Here is a 12,965-nt window from a genome sequence, read left to right as displayed (position 1 = left end):
GGAGGGCGCTGCCGGCAGCCCCCCGCCCCCCGCCGAGGCGGCCCCACACCGCTGCCAGCCCCCCGGCCCGCCCCCCAGCCCCGGCACCGGGGCGGATCTGCGGGGGACAGACCTGCCGGCAGCCGGGGGAGAACGCGGGGCTGGGGAGGGGGCGCCGGGAGCCCGGCCCAGCCCTGCCTGCGGGGCTGCATCTCTCCCCCTTTGCAGATCAGCATCCCTCCTCCTCCTCCAGGGAAGCATCTCTCCCTGCTTGGAGATCAGTATTCCCCCCTCTGAGGACATGGCACCCCCTCTTCTTGTGGGGCAGCATCTCTCCCCCTTTGCAGATCAGCATCCCTCCTCCTCCGGGGAAGCATCTCTCCTTGCTTGGAGATCAGCATCCCCCCCCTTGCCCCTTAGGAGATAGCACCCCCTTTTCTAGCAGGGCAGCATCCCCCACTCTTAGGAGATAGCACCCCCTCTTCTCGTGGGGCAGCTTCTCTCCCCACTTGGAGATCAGCATCCCTCCTCCTCCAGGGAAGGATCTCTCTCCCTTTGCAGGTCAGCATCCCTTCTCCTCTAGGGAAGCATCTCTCCTTGCTTGGAGATCAGCATCCCCCCACTCTGAGGACATGGCACCCCCTCTTCTGGCAGGGCAGCATCTCTCCCTGCTTGGAGACCAGCATCCCTCCTCCTTAGGACATAGCACCCCCTCTTCTGGGGGATCAGCACCTCTTTCCCCTCCCAGGTGGAGCACGGCAGCAGCAGACACACAAACAGCAAACTGCACCCAAGGCAAAGGTTCTTCCCTGGCCCGGAGCCATGGATCCCAACCCATGCCCAGTGGCCATCCCAGCTTTCCCCCTGGCTAGGTGGGAAAGAGGGGGTGGTTTGTTTTGGGGATTTTTTTTTTGTCCCACCTGAAACCTTTGCAGCTTTAGGCACACAATATTTGGGTCGCTGCAAGAGCTACACATTCAGAGGTGGTGGTGGTGAGGACAGCCAGTTCTTGGGTTTAAACTAATCCTTGCCCCACGTCCTTGCCTTCCCTATGAGCTTTTTTTTTCTCTGATGTAAAAAATAAAAAATAAATTGCATCTCCAGCTGTTATGATTGATGGGAGGGCCTCCAGAAAAAGGACTACCAAGTGCAGCTGAGGAGCTACATGAAACCATAGTGTAAGATGCCTGAACGTCCCCACTCATCTCCACAGGGAGCTGGCTGACGCCCACAAATGTTTTAAGGACGTTAACTGCTTCACAGCATGCTCACACCTAAGAAACCAGGTGAAGCATCACCCTGCAAGTAGCTTCCAGTGTAGGTCCACCTGAGAGAAAAAAAACCCACACAGCCTTCCCCCTCCCTAGCTGCTTCATAGATTTTAAAAAAAAAAAAAAAAAAAAAAAAAAAAAAAGGTACAAAATGGGTTTGTGGGGCTGAAATGTCAGCCAGCGGGGCAGGAACATGATCAAGCAATCACAAGGCACTGCTTTTGTAAAAGCTCCCCTGTGAGATGCGTTTGCTCACCTTCCTTCAGGATAATCATTTCCATTTGGAAACAGTGTGGCTCCCAGGGGTGGGCAGTGGGTTATTACTCCTGCCACTCCAGAGCAAGAAGGCAGCACCAAAGGCCAAGGGAAATAAATAACAGGGTCTGCAGCCAGCAGAGGATCTGGTCAGAAAACAGATAAGCTCAAAGGAGGATCTCACCCAGCCCTAGGCTCCTTTTTTTCATTCTGGGCCAACAGCGAAGTGCTGGTGATGTCCAGCATCTCCTTTCCCATTTGTCCCCACCACTCCTCAAAAAAACCCAAACCCCATCTGTGTAATTTCTTACATGACACGGTGCAGGATGCTCATCACAGCAGAGCTCTGGGACTGGATGGCCGCACCACCGGCTAAGGGCTCTGGACCCACAAATAGCCCACAGAGAACAGATTTGTACGTAATCTGGTTTTTCTCTAGGCAACAGGAAGACATCCTCCCAATATTTAGTTAGAAGAAATTAAGCGTCCTTCGTGTCCTATTTGACAGGGCAAGAACTAGCCAGCACGCTTAGTTACAAAGGAGAGAGTTAAGAAAAAGCAACTATTTACCCTGCAAGACCTGGGGTAGGGGCACTGGGGAGCTCACACCCCGACAGAGGGGAAACACAGGTCAGAAAAGCGTTCCCCATTAGCCTCTAGAGATGCTCGGGGCTATTTTTTGGCCCTTACGCTTCGCTGCCATAACGTAACACCCCTTCAACAGTTGCACGCCTGAGCCTCCCTCGCTGCAGGAGGTGGACGAGCAACCTCTTGAACCATCTCTCTCAAGCACATGCCTATGATCTCATGCTAAAGTAAAAAGGAGGCTAATCTTAGCATAAATTTGCACTTATCCCATCTTTCATAAGCATAAAATGAAGGTGGAACACAGAGCACTCGCAGGGAAGCAGTGTAGCAGGGAAGATTTAATGTAGGCACTGACAGCAGACTTGGCAGCATCAGCTCTGGCAACCTTGCTTCAAGGGAAGGCTCGGCCCAGGTGCCGCAGGGGAAGGGGCACTCCCAGCCAGGCACAGGGTAGCCCCAAACCGGGGAATCCCCCCCTTTCTGACCCCCTGCAAGTGGCCTGCGTGTGCCCTGGCACAGAGCTCCTCGGCTGAACACCACCAAAAAGAAAATTTCAGGAGGCTGTGAACACATCTCAACCACTCTTACAACAATTCAAGCTATTCTGTCCTTGCTTCTGTGACAACCAGCTAATTTTTGTATAATTATTCTCCCCTCCTGAATAACTTAAAGTGACAGAGAGACATCTCTCTCTCTCCCCATATATATATTTATACACAGAGTACGTGTGCGCTACCGATGCGCCCTTACGTTAGTGCACACCTAGATCCCAATTCTCCCCATTCTCACCCAAATCAGAACGTTTTAGATTCAGTCCTGATGCAAGCAGATGGGCCTTGCGAGTCTCAATTCAGATCTTTCACAGTCAGCTGCAAGCATCTCAAATCCATGGAATAATTCAGGTACTTTATTTCCTACAGATGACATACATCATCCGGGAAAGGAAACGAAATTAAACACACACACAAGAGTGGTGCATTGCAGGCAACTTATTACTGCAATAATCACTTCTAGTTGTCAATACTAGGATTGCTGCTCTGTACAGTTAATCACAGGAATAAGTTCTACCTCAGTAATCTCAGTGCACGCATTAAAACCCCAAAAGCCCCTCAAATATTTACCAGTTTATTTGTATTAGTTAAAAAAATTGGCAGAAACTGTATTTTTATGTTACAAAATGATTTTAAATGGCCTGCTGGCAAAAGCTGCTACAAACTACTTGCGTTGTCTCTGTTCACCAAAAAGGTGCTTTAGGAAACAAGGCTCATCAATGGTGTGATTGTACTTATGGCCAAGCATAAAATAGTTCCAAAAGACACATTTGGTAAAAGCCACAGATACGGGCCAGAGAACCAGTCTCTACCAATCTGAGAAATCCAGAGGTTGGATTTCCATTAACAGCAGAATATGGGAGTCACAGCTGGGCTTTCTAAAAGGGAAATTTGATGTGGCTCAGGTGCCCGCAGGAATAACTCACAGCAGAAGGCAGGGTAAGCATTTCTGGAGAGAAGAGAAGCAAAGGGGATTCTTCCTTGTTCCCTCTTCTAAATGACGTCGGTGCAGCTTCAGAGCACGGCAGTTTCTCCCATAGTGCAAGAAACAGAATATGGAATTCAGTTCAGCAAATAGGAATAAGCAGCGTACAAGACTTTCAAAGATAACATATGCTACAAAAACCCTACAGTTAAGACAATTAAGTCCCAAGACTGTTTCAAACAGCTCCAGCTTCAGGATTTTAATTATTAAAATCATGTCACTGAATCAAAAGAGGTCACTAAACCCAAGCCTCTGCTACAATTATGAAGCAGGAGGTTTGCAAGGTTTGTAAAGAAAGTATGCTTTATATGGCCAGTGTCAACTAGCTTGGAAGACAGCAGTTTACAATTTATTGCAGATTAAAAGTAAGTGGCTGATTCTTCAGCATTCCTCCTTCCAGTCACTTCTTGCACCATTTTCTGTCATATCTTGTTTTGACTTTAAAAAAAAAAAAAGATCAGGGCATAGTTCTGTTTACATGACTCATCAGGTGTTCTTCTGGGAGCTAAAAAGAAAAATAAATTTAATTACTATTACATAGTACTGCAGGCAACTTTCAGGCTGAATTATAAATCAAATGTCATTTGGAGACATATGGCATAGTATAAGATTGGCTTAACTCCATTATCTCAAGATGAGAAATAAAGCCCCAATATTGAAAGCCTTCAAAAAAGGCACCTACCTTTGGTTACCAACTCCTTTCAAAAGAGCCCATTTACTTCTCCCGACACTGGGTCCAAGTCTATGTCATAGAAACAGGGTCTTGTAGGAAGTCCTGGCATAGTGCTCATCTGGACAACAAAAGATTAAATGTTAAAATGGAAGCAGCCTGGTTTTGTACAGAAGATGTAATACCAAATCACTGCTGAAGACTACGATGGCAACATCTGATGCAGCCCCTTGCACAGGTATCTACTAGTTGGACGGCGGTCACATACCACTTTGAAGAATATGGCAAGAATCAGGAACCCCTGGCTCAGCAGACAGGTCTAGGGTTTTGTTTTTTTTACCACGAGGATTTAGTTTGGCTTCTGCCTCTGCCAGGGAGTGACCCCAAGATTTGGCAAAGTACTTATAAATATCCAGCTGACCAGTTAATTGTTAGGTGAGCGCTCATGGACTTTGCTGCGGCGAGACAACAATTACTTGTGGCAGTTTCCTGGTTATTAAAATGAGGATCCATATTTTAATACAGCTTTGCAGACTGTAAAGTCTCAGTTGATTGCAATGCTTTAAAAGTCTAGAACTGCAAGTGTTAAGTAATTAGGAATAATTATGGTTGAGGAGAGAGTTTAAGTAGTTTGGGGTTTTGTTTTTAACTGGAATACAGCTTAAATAGAAGATGGAGAGGTCAGTCCTCCTGACTGGAACATCTCAGTGGCAGAACTGAAGTTAGCAAAAGAGCTGCCAGAACCACACCTGCCTCAGGCCAGTCCTCTCCAGTTGTCCCACTGCTGAGTGCCCAGTTTCAGAGCCAGAGAATGCCACAAGGCCACCATGGGCTACACTTGGCCTGATTTACTGATGCGTCTGCCAGGACTTCCCCTTCCCTAACTCAGTGCTGAGCCCAGCAGCACACACAGACCAACACGAGCGCTCTACAAAGGTGGGCAACTCATGACCACGCTGGGTAGTTTGTACCAGTGGTAATTAGCCCCTTTAATAAAAAAAACCCCAAACCTCTGGGTCTTATTTTTCATCTGCATCATCCAGCCTCAGGTTTCACAATCACTATTGTTATGCCTGTCTCCATTAGATTAAAGATCTCTTTGGCAACCTGGTATTTTTCTCCCTGAGCAAGTATTTTGCAGGCTAATCAAATTACCTCACAATCTTCCTTTTGGAAACAAGCTAAGCAGAAAAGTGGCAAAGCTCTATTCATTAGGCGTTTTCTGCACTTCTCAAAACCATTTGGGGAGCTTTTGGAGTCCCATCCCATTTTCCTAAGCTGTTTACAAGTGCTAACACCAGCCCCATACGCAATGTGCCACTGCAGGTCTTGTGTGGCTTATGCAGAGGTAAAAATCACTGCAAGTCCACTCTTTGTGATGATTTCCAGGACTTCACTAGCTTTTTGTCAGAGCTGCTGCTTTCCCAGACAGAGAAGTGTGTGTGTGAGCTACTGAGAAGACCCCCAATTCCTTGTCTTTGTGTTTAGGTGTATGAATATTTTGCTCTCAAGAGATCCCAAGTGCCTAGAGGGGTTTTCCTGTTCTCACCATGGTCACGCAGAGCAAGAAACTTCCTATTTATTTACGTGTCACTGAAGAATCATAGAGCTTTGCAGACCTCCACCTATACATTCAGAGGGCCACCACGGGAGCTGAGACAGTGACACCGAATAGAGCAGGAGGTGCCATATTGCTGAAGATGGGCCTGACCTTACTATTTCTTCACTTTCTATTTTGAAAGGTACAGGCAGTTTTCCTCCTTTCCTATCCATAGGGCAGCCCATAGTGGCTGCTCTGCCACCTACTTAAAAGCAGTCTGCTTAAACCCTGCTTAAAACCTTAAATGTCTATGCAGTACAGGATAATTTCCATCCAGGCTACTAATTTTCCGTACAAGTGCCTACAATGCTTAATGCACTCCAGTCATTTTCAGAGCTGAGGAAATGAACTTTTCCTCCATTATCCTCCTCCCCTTCAATACCACACGCTGAAAAAGAACACAGGGCAACTCACACTATTTACTTACATGAAAAAAATTAGACCACGTGGATACCATCAATCCCCTTGCAAGACTCCAAATAAACCCTATACCAACTAAGGATGTATTATTTATTGCACTTGTGGAACCTCCAAAACACCCACCATTTAGGAACTAAAAAAGCAGAGCTGAATAATTTGTTTTCAATTCATCAGCAGCACCAGAAAAGAAACCCAACCAATTTGAGTCCAACAATTTATTTCACTTTCCTTATCCTCCATGCTCAAAGTTAAATCTAGATAATCTTTGACATTTTATTTCCTTTAAACCCCCGAAGTATTTCGTTAAAGCACAACAGCCTCAACTTTGAGCCAGAAAGGGAAAACCCCAAAACTCAGAAGCTGAGAAAAAAAAAATACGAAATGTGACAAACCTTTGTGATTACCTGCAGATACCAAGAATACGCATGCACCAGTGATTAATTTCACCTCAAATTTCTCATAAAAGCTTCTGCATAGAGCTACATATTTGTTGCATTTTCAGCTCACAACTGCTGCCAAAAATTTATTCTGAGGCTGACACACCTCTCGCTGGATGGGTTTAAAATCATGATCTGATTCTAAGTGCCCTGGATTGCTTCTCAAAAAGGACAACCCTTCCCTGGCTTTGTGGACACCACACAAGAGTGATCTTCATGTCCCTAACCAGAAGACTTACTGTTAACTCTGGCAGAATCAACACCATTGTTTACTACACGTCCAAGAAAACATTAGGGACATGGGAAGGGAACAGAAAGTAAAGAGTCCAACTTCACAGAAACTGAAGACATCAAAAAAGAGAGCCCAAATGTTAGTTTTAATTCCTGAAAACATCTCTCTCTCATGTAGCTCATTAATGCTGTGCACCCTTTCCTTCTCTGGTGCTTATAAAAAAAAAATATCATTGTTTGGATTAAATCTTGGCTGGCAAAAAAAAATATGCCATTAATAACAGGAACAAGCATGCTATCTTTCATTTTATCCCAAAACACACCTTACTCTTTAAAAACATGGATAAGCCAGACTTTAATCAGAATATGCTCATTCTATTTATGTTAGGTAATCTGCAAACTCTTACCTACCTCTTTTTGGGAGGGGGGTGTGTGTGTTGCTAAAGTATTAAAAAAAAAAATATCCAATATTTGGCTCTAGCTAGCATTTGAAGAAAGAAGGGACCCAACTCTTAAATTAGCAAATTTCACCATCTGAGCCATGTACCCCTAATGCTTTTAAAAGCTTCTTAAAACAAACACGTTGCCATGAAGACTTCAGAAAAAGGCTCAGGCCCCCAAAAATAAGAAAGGGAGCTGCTCGCTCCAACCGCTCCATCCCCTAAAATAATCTAACAAGTGACTTAACACGTGCCCAGAGATTCCTCAGTTAAGATTTCCACTGGATCCTTTCATCCTAACGTTCTTCCTTTGGATGCAAACCTGAACATTAGTTCATTTTGCAGGTAGCTCCTCTTTCTGCCAGGCAATTCATATCAAAGCTATTCCCGGATCCTGTTTCCATTGTAGCTACTCTCTCTCTCTCCTCTCATCTGACATTATGCCAATCACATCAAAAGAACAGAAACTGAAAACCCAAAGGCACAGTGAAATGAATTGTTGGAACCGATGCAGGCCGAACAGCAAACAGATGGTCAGCAAAACCATTAGAACCAAACAGGAGGGGAGACTGATTAATGATTAACAGCACAGGTCAGCTTCATTTTGGAGGTGTCTCATCAAAAGCTGCTTGCTTTGTAAGCTTTGGAGGAGTTGTCTTGTTCTACCCCGATCTGCAGGTGTGCAGCCTTCACCTGCAACACTGCAAAGTGCTCTCATCAGGAATGTAAAGTCACAAGGGCAATTAGGTGGGCCAAGAATTTCTCCCATCCCCTCGACCAGACTGCAGCTCCCAGAATTCATGATCTGCAGAGCTCGGTCTTTCCTCAAAATCCAGGAAGACAGTGATGTGGGACCTGAGGAGTAAACTGGGGGGTCTGATGATCTATTTTAACTTTGCTTTTCCCTCTGAAAAAAAACCACCATTAAGGGCATCTAATACAACGGACTGTTAAAACACCAACTGTAAATGACAAGGAGTCTCCTAATTAAAGATACCTCTTGTAACTGCTCACTAGAACGTACATGAAATTTTTTTCCTTGCCCCACAGCTAAGGGTTTTCCCCTCGATCACGTACCGTTCCTACTAGTGGATACAGGAACCCGGCACCAACGCTGGCCCGAATGTCTCGGATTGGCAGGACAAAACCTGTCGGTGCTCCTTTTCGTTCAGGGTCATGAGACAATGACAAGTGAGTTTTAGCCATGCAGATTGGCAGGTTTCCAAATCCCTGGGGAAGGCAATGAAAAGAGAGGGAAAGAGGAGAGAAACAAGTTAACTTTTCACATACACAAACGTAATTGCTCTGTTCTGCCGTTCTCTGGAGACATCAGACGGTTTATCAGGACATTTTACTCCTCACCAACTGCCTCACCCACAGCCTCTCAGATCCTCTGACTGCTCTGCATCCCCATTCCTTCTCTCTCAAACTCCTTCCCTGCTCCCACTAAGTATTAAAGAAAGAACTACCACAGCCCCCAGCGTATCCCACTGAGGAAAAAATTAATGGTATGGAAGCGTTGAGAAATACAACCTTGATAGCTAACGTACTTTCTACTCTCTTCCCAAAATATTAACTTGAACAGCTCAGAACTGAAGTTCTTGTTCAACTGAGGTCTATTAACTAGAAATGTTTGAGTAATATAATTGCAGGTTGTGAGGAAATATCAACTACATAGCTATGGTATTTTGACAGATGTGTAAAGGAATATACAAGAAACATGAAAGTCAAAAACTACACATACCAGTAGTAAACAGACTGTAAAAGCAAAATTATTTAAGCCCACTGTAAACAGTGTTCCCTTCATTAAATCAGAAGCAGGTAAATTCACAAGAACATCATGCTAGAGAAGAGCAAAACCAACACAACAACCAAAAAGTATCTAATTCAACAACTAGATGCCAGGTTGAAAATTTATAAAAGCAGACATTTTTTTCCACAAGAAGCATTGTATCACCTGTGGAACCCTCTCCCTCCCCAACATTACTGTGACTCCACATGGGTTCAAAACCTGATTAGACAACTCAGTGGAATAAGATTTAAAAAAACAACAACAAACAAACATACATAAGAGACTATTTGGCACCAGTGTGAGCATTTGTTGTTCCCTAATTCCCAAATTGCTGAAGGATTGGAAAGTAGAGAAAGATCACTGAACCCTCCTGCTCTCCTCTCCCCATATGCTATCCCAGATGTGCTACTGGGCCAGATGAGTTCTGTCTTCCCCACTAGAAGCCAGGGCGAGTTTCTCCCTCCCCATACCACCTCCTCTTCCTCCTCTGCCATAGCAGCATCCAACAGGTCCTGGACAAGGAGATGATTTGAGTCACGATACCCTTCACACACAGCTTGAACGCTACTGTTGAATGTGAACATTTTAAATGAAAAACACTGCTGGTATCAGGTGACATGGGAAAACTCACTTGCTTAGTGTACAAGGTGACTTTCTCCTGTGCTTCTGGAAGTAACTCAATGTCACTTGCCCCGTAGATCTGCTGTGCAATAAGCCTGATCTTATCTATGACAGGGAGCTAGAGAAAACAACAAAAAAAAAAGAGAGGCAAGACAGTGTGGTCAAACTACAGTGCTGTAACATCGCAGCAGCTTCACGCTCCTTCACAGGTGCTGCACAATGCCCACCTGCAGATACAAGAGCTATTCTCATCTTGCTGTAGAACAAAACTGTATGGTAATTTGAGGGTTTTCAGAACAGGATATATTTATCTTGTTGCAGTTGTTTCTCTTAGTAAGAGGGCAAAATTAGTTTACTACGGTCAGAAACAAAAAGATACACAACAGTATTTCTTATAACCTGTGCTTGCATGTTAATTACCCCTGCTGCAGCAGAGACACCTTTATTCTTTCTCAAGTCAAAGTCAAAAAGCATACAAAAATAATCTGAGGGAATACCAGTTAATGCTTAAATAAAAGCACAAATAAAACAGATTAAAGAATAAAAATTGAAAGCATCTGTTAAAGAGCTAAAATAGATATAATGACATAGCTCTGTACCTCATTAAGTTCTTGAATAAGTGCTTGCTATTAAAGGACGATTCTGGCCGTAATCTGGGTGACAGTGACTTCATTAGCTCCAAGTCATCTGTCAAATTTGCTTAAGTAATTTTTACTTAAGCAATGAATGGATTTTTCATTAGAAATACACACACACACTCTTTTACCCTGACCTCTAGTGTGACTCCATAAGCCTTCCTTGCAGAAAGAGAGAAAAAAAAAAACACGTTAAAAATGGACAAAATCTATTCCATAACCTGTTGTATAAATTCCCATCCTGAGCAATAAATGCATCCAGAAGGTCTGTTCACAGGTTTGGCTGGGCTTGTATCCAGTCCATGCTACGATAGGAACGCACATGTCAAGTTCAAGAAGTAAGCTTTCCCCTACCCTGGAACGTGGCTGCCACAGTAGAAACCTGCTTGTGATCTCTAGCACAGCCACAGCAGCATGTTCCAGTGTCAATTTCACTTGGATAGTCAAAACCACAAGAAACGACCAACTAGGTCTTTGAGATTGGTGGAATAAACGTCATGTTCTAAGAGCAAATTTCTGCTCAGATTCTCAGAGCCGCCTTTCAGCCAGCCCTCAGCAACTTAAGCTGGTGAAACTGAGTGATCTCCACCTTACAGACCAAGTACCTCTGTAATACTGCAAGTCCTTACCTCCACGTTATAGAGGAACCTGAAGTTGCTGGGTGTCTGCGACGCTCTCTGAACAGCTCGGGCCAGCGCGACCGCCCCTTTGCCTCCCTCTGCCCAGTGAGTGCACTCCACAGCATCGAACGCCCCCGCTTCCTTCGCCATTTGTGCCACAAGGGCCAGCTCAGCCTTTGTATCTGTTCTGCAAGGAGAAAAGCTTGTGTGTTTGTACCAGGATGCAGATGCACTAAACGAACCCTTTGTTCTAACCTATTTTTTTACTCTCGCTGACAACACCCAAAAGCTGCCTAGAGAAACCACAGAATCCAGCCATCAGGAAGCTGCTGAGGGGCTGTGCACCACAGCCTGCTCTTGGTGAAGGACGCTACTCCGCAGAGGAACAGACAGCAACAGGGAGCTCTGTGCAGAAACCCATGACTAGTGACAGAGCAGCGTTCCAGACTTCGTGTTGTATCTGTCCTGTACCAGCAATATAACTCTTGTTTTCAGAAGCAAACGCCAAAGGGCGTTAGCATTGGTGATTCAGAGATGCTGTATGATGCTAAAAAGCAGCAACTTCTCTAAATCAACCAAGAAGCATTTACTTCAGATGAAGAATCCTTAGCTGGCTACTCTGCTTCAACTGGCATCAGTTTAACCCACCAGTTCAAAGCCCTTCTGCTTGCCTAAAAAGACCACACACAGATTCTATTTCCTGTGCAGTACAATGTGCAGAGCTCAAAATACTTCTTAGTGGCACATAATTATTCCATACAGCAGACCACTGAACATGGTGCGGTCGACAGCACAGGCACCTCACCATCTAGTAAGAGCTTAGATTCCACCCCATCACCTTTTGTCCACAGTAATTTGGCCAGCCAGGATGCCAGTGATGGCAGATAATAGTCACTGATCATAAAAATCCTAAGCTAATTTAAACTAAGGAATGCATTTGAAATTACTAAGCAGAGCTCGTCTATTTCTTCGGCATCTTCCAGCAATGCAAAATGCTGCAAACAATGCATAGACGGTACTGAAAACAAGAGTTTATGTTAAATGTAGCATACAAAGTGCCACAATTTTATTCCCGTGCTTCACTTCCCTGCCCCAGCTCACTTACTTGAAAGCATTGACAGCCACTATCACCGGGACACCAAACAACCGCGCATTTTGGATTTGCTTGTTGAGGTTACTACAGCCTTTTGCCAACAGTTGAAGATTCTGTAAAGAAGATGCCAAGCAGGACACATGTTTTAGTGGGGGCAGCGAGACTTTTGTTCCAAATCCACTACGTCCCCAGCCAGTGATAAAAATGTCGAAATGAGAAGGAAACCACAAAGGCCAGTCCAGACCAGTGCATGGTCTCGGATGGAAGAAGGAAAAGGAGTGACTAGTTCTAATGATCACTGGTTTCTGCTGCCAAGCCAAGGTAAGATAAATCACTTTTTACAGTTTTTTTTTTGTTATTCTTAGTAAGTTAATGCCTGTGCTCATTAAGTCTCCACAGTAAAGCCTCGTTTCCCTCTCTGACACATTCCTCTTTATGTATGGAATAGCAGCAGCAGTGAATTTCATGACACTTGTTTGAAGTCCCGTGGCAAGAGCTTTTGGTTTGTGCACATTTACATTTTGCAGCATCAGAGACTATTCATGGAAATTCAGACTTTTCATCCCTTCCTATGCAAAGGCTAATCCATACAGAAGCTCTACAAATGAAAAAGCTGCAGCAATGTGAAGAAAGCCAGACTAATCATCCAAGTGTATATAACCATTCAAGACACAAGGAGAGAAGCCGAGACCTTGGTTAACTTTCTTTTCTGCTTACAAAGGAGGAGAGAGAAATAAAACCAGAAACTGCTGCTGCTAAGAAGAGGGTAATTAGAGA

At 44.6% G+C, this 12,965-nt stretch overlaps 1 protein-coding gene across 1 annotated transcript in view; it reads right to left on the bottom strand.

Moving 5' to 3' along the window:
• Positions 1–12,965, bottom strand: part of MTHFD1 (methylenetetrahydrofolate dehydrogenase (NADP+ dependent) 1, methenyltetrahydrofolate cyclohydrolase, formyltetrahydrofolate synthetase) — an 81,930-nt gene that overhangs the window by 36,715 nt on the left and 32,250 nt on the right. The window contains exons 23-28 of the mRNA XM_014951617.1: positions 12,201–12,301; positions 11,105–11,282; positions 9,851–9,958; positions 8,505–8,657; positions 4,312–4,420; positions 2,883–4,134 (exon numbers count right to left, since the gene is read on the bottom strand). Of these exons, the coding sequence (XP_014807103.1) occupies positions 4,331–4,420; positions 8,505–8,657; positions 9,851–9,958; positions 11,105–11,282; positions 12,201–12,301 (630 nt within the window). The 3' untranslated portion in view covers positions 2,883–4,134; positions 4,312–4,330. The remainder of the gene's footprint in view (positions 1–2,882; positions 4,135–4,311; positions 4,421–8,504; positions 8,658–9,850; positions 9,959–11,104; positions 11,283–12,200; positions 12,302–12,965) is intronic.

This window comes from Calidris pugnax, unplaced genomic scaffold (genome assembly GCF_001431845.1).
Source record: "Calidris pugnax isolate Ruff unplaced genomic scaffold, ASM143184v1 scaffold183, whole genome shotgun sequence".
Taxonomy (NCBI): Eukaryota; Metazoa; Chordata; class Aves; order Charadriiformes; family Scolopacidae; genus Calidris; species Calidris pugnax.
Note: the sequence above shows the minus strand (reverse complement) of the source record. Positions and strands in the feature narration are given on the sequence as shown.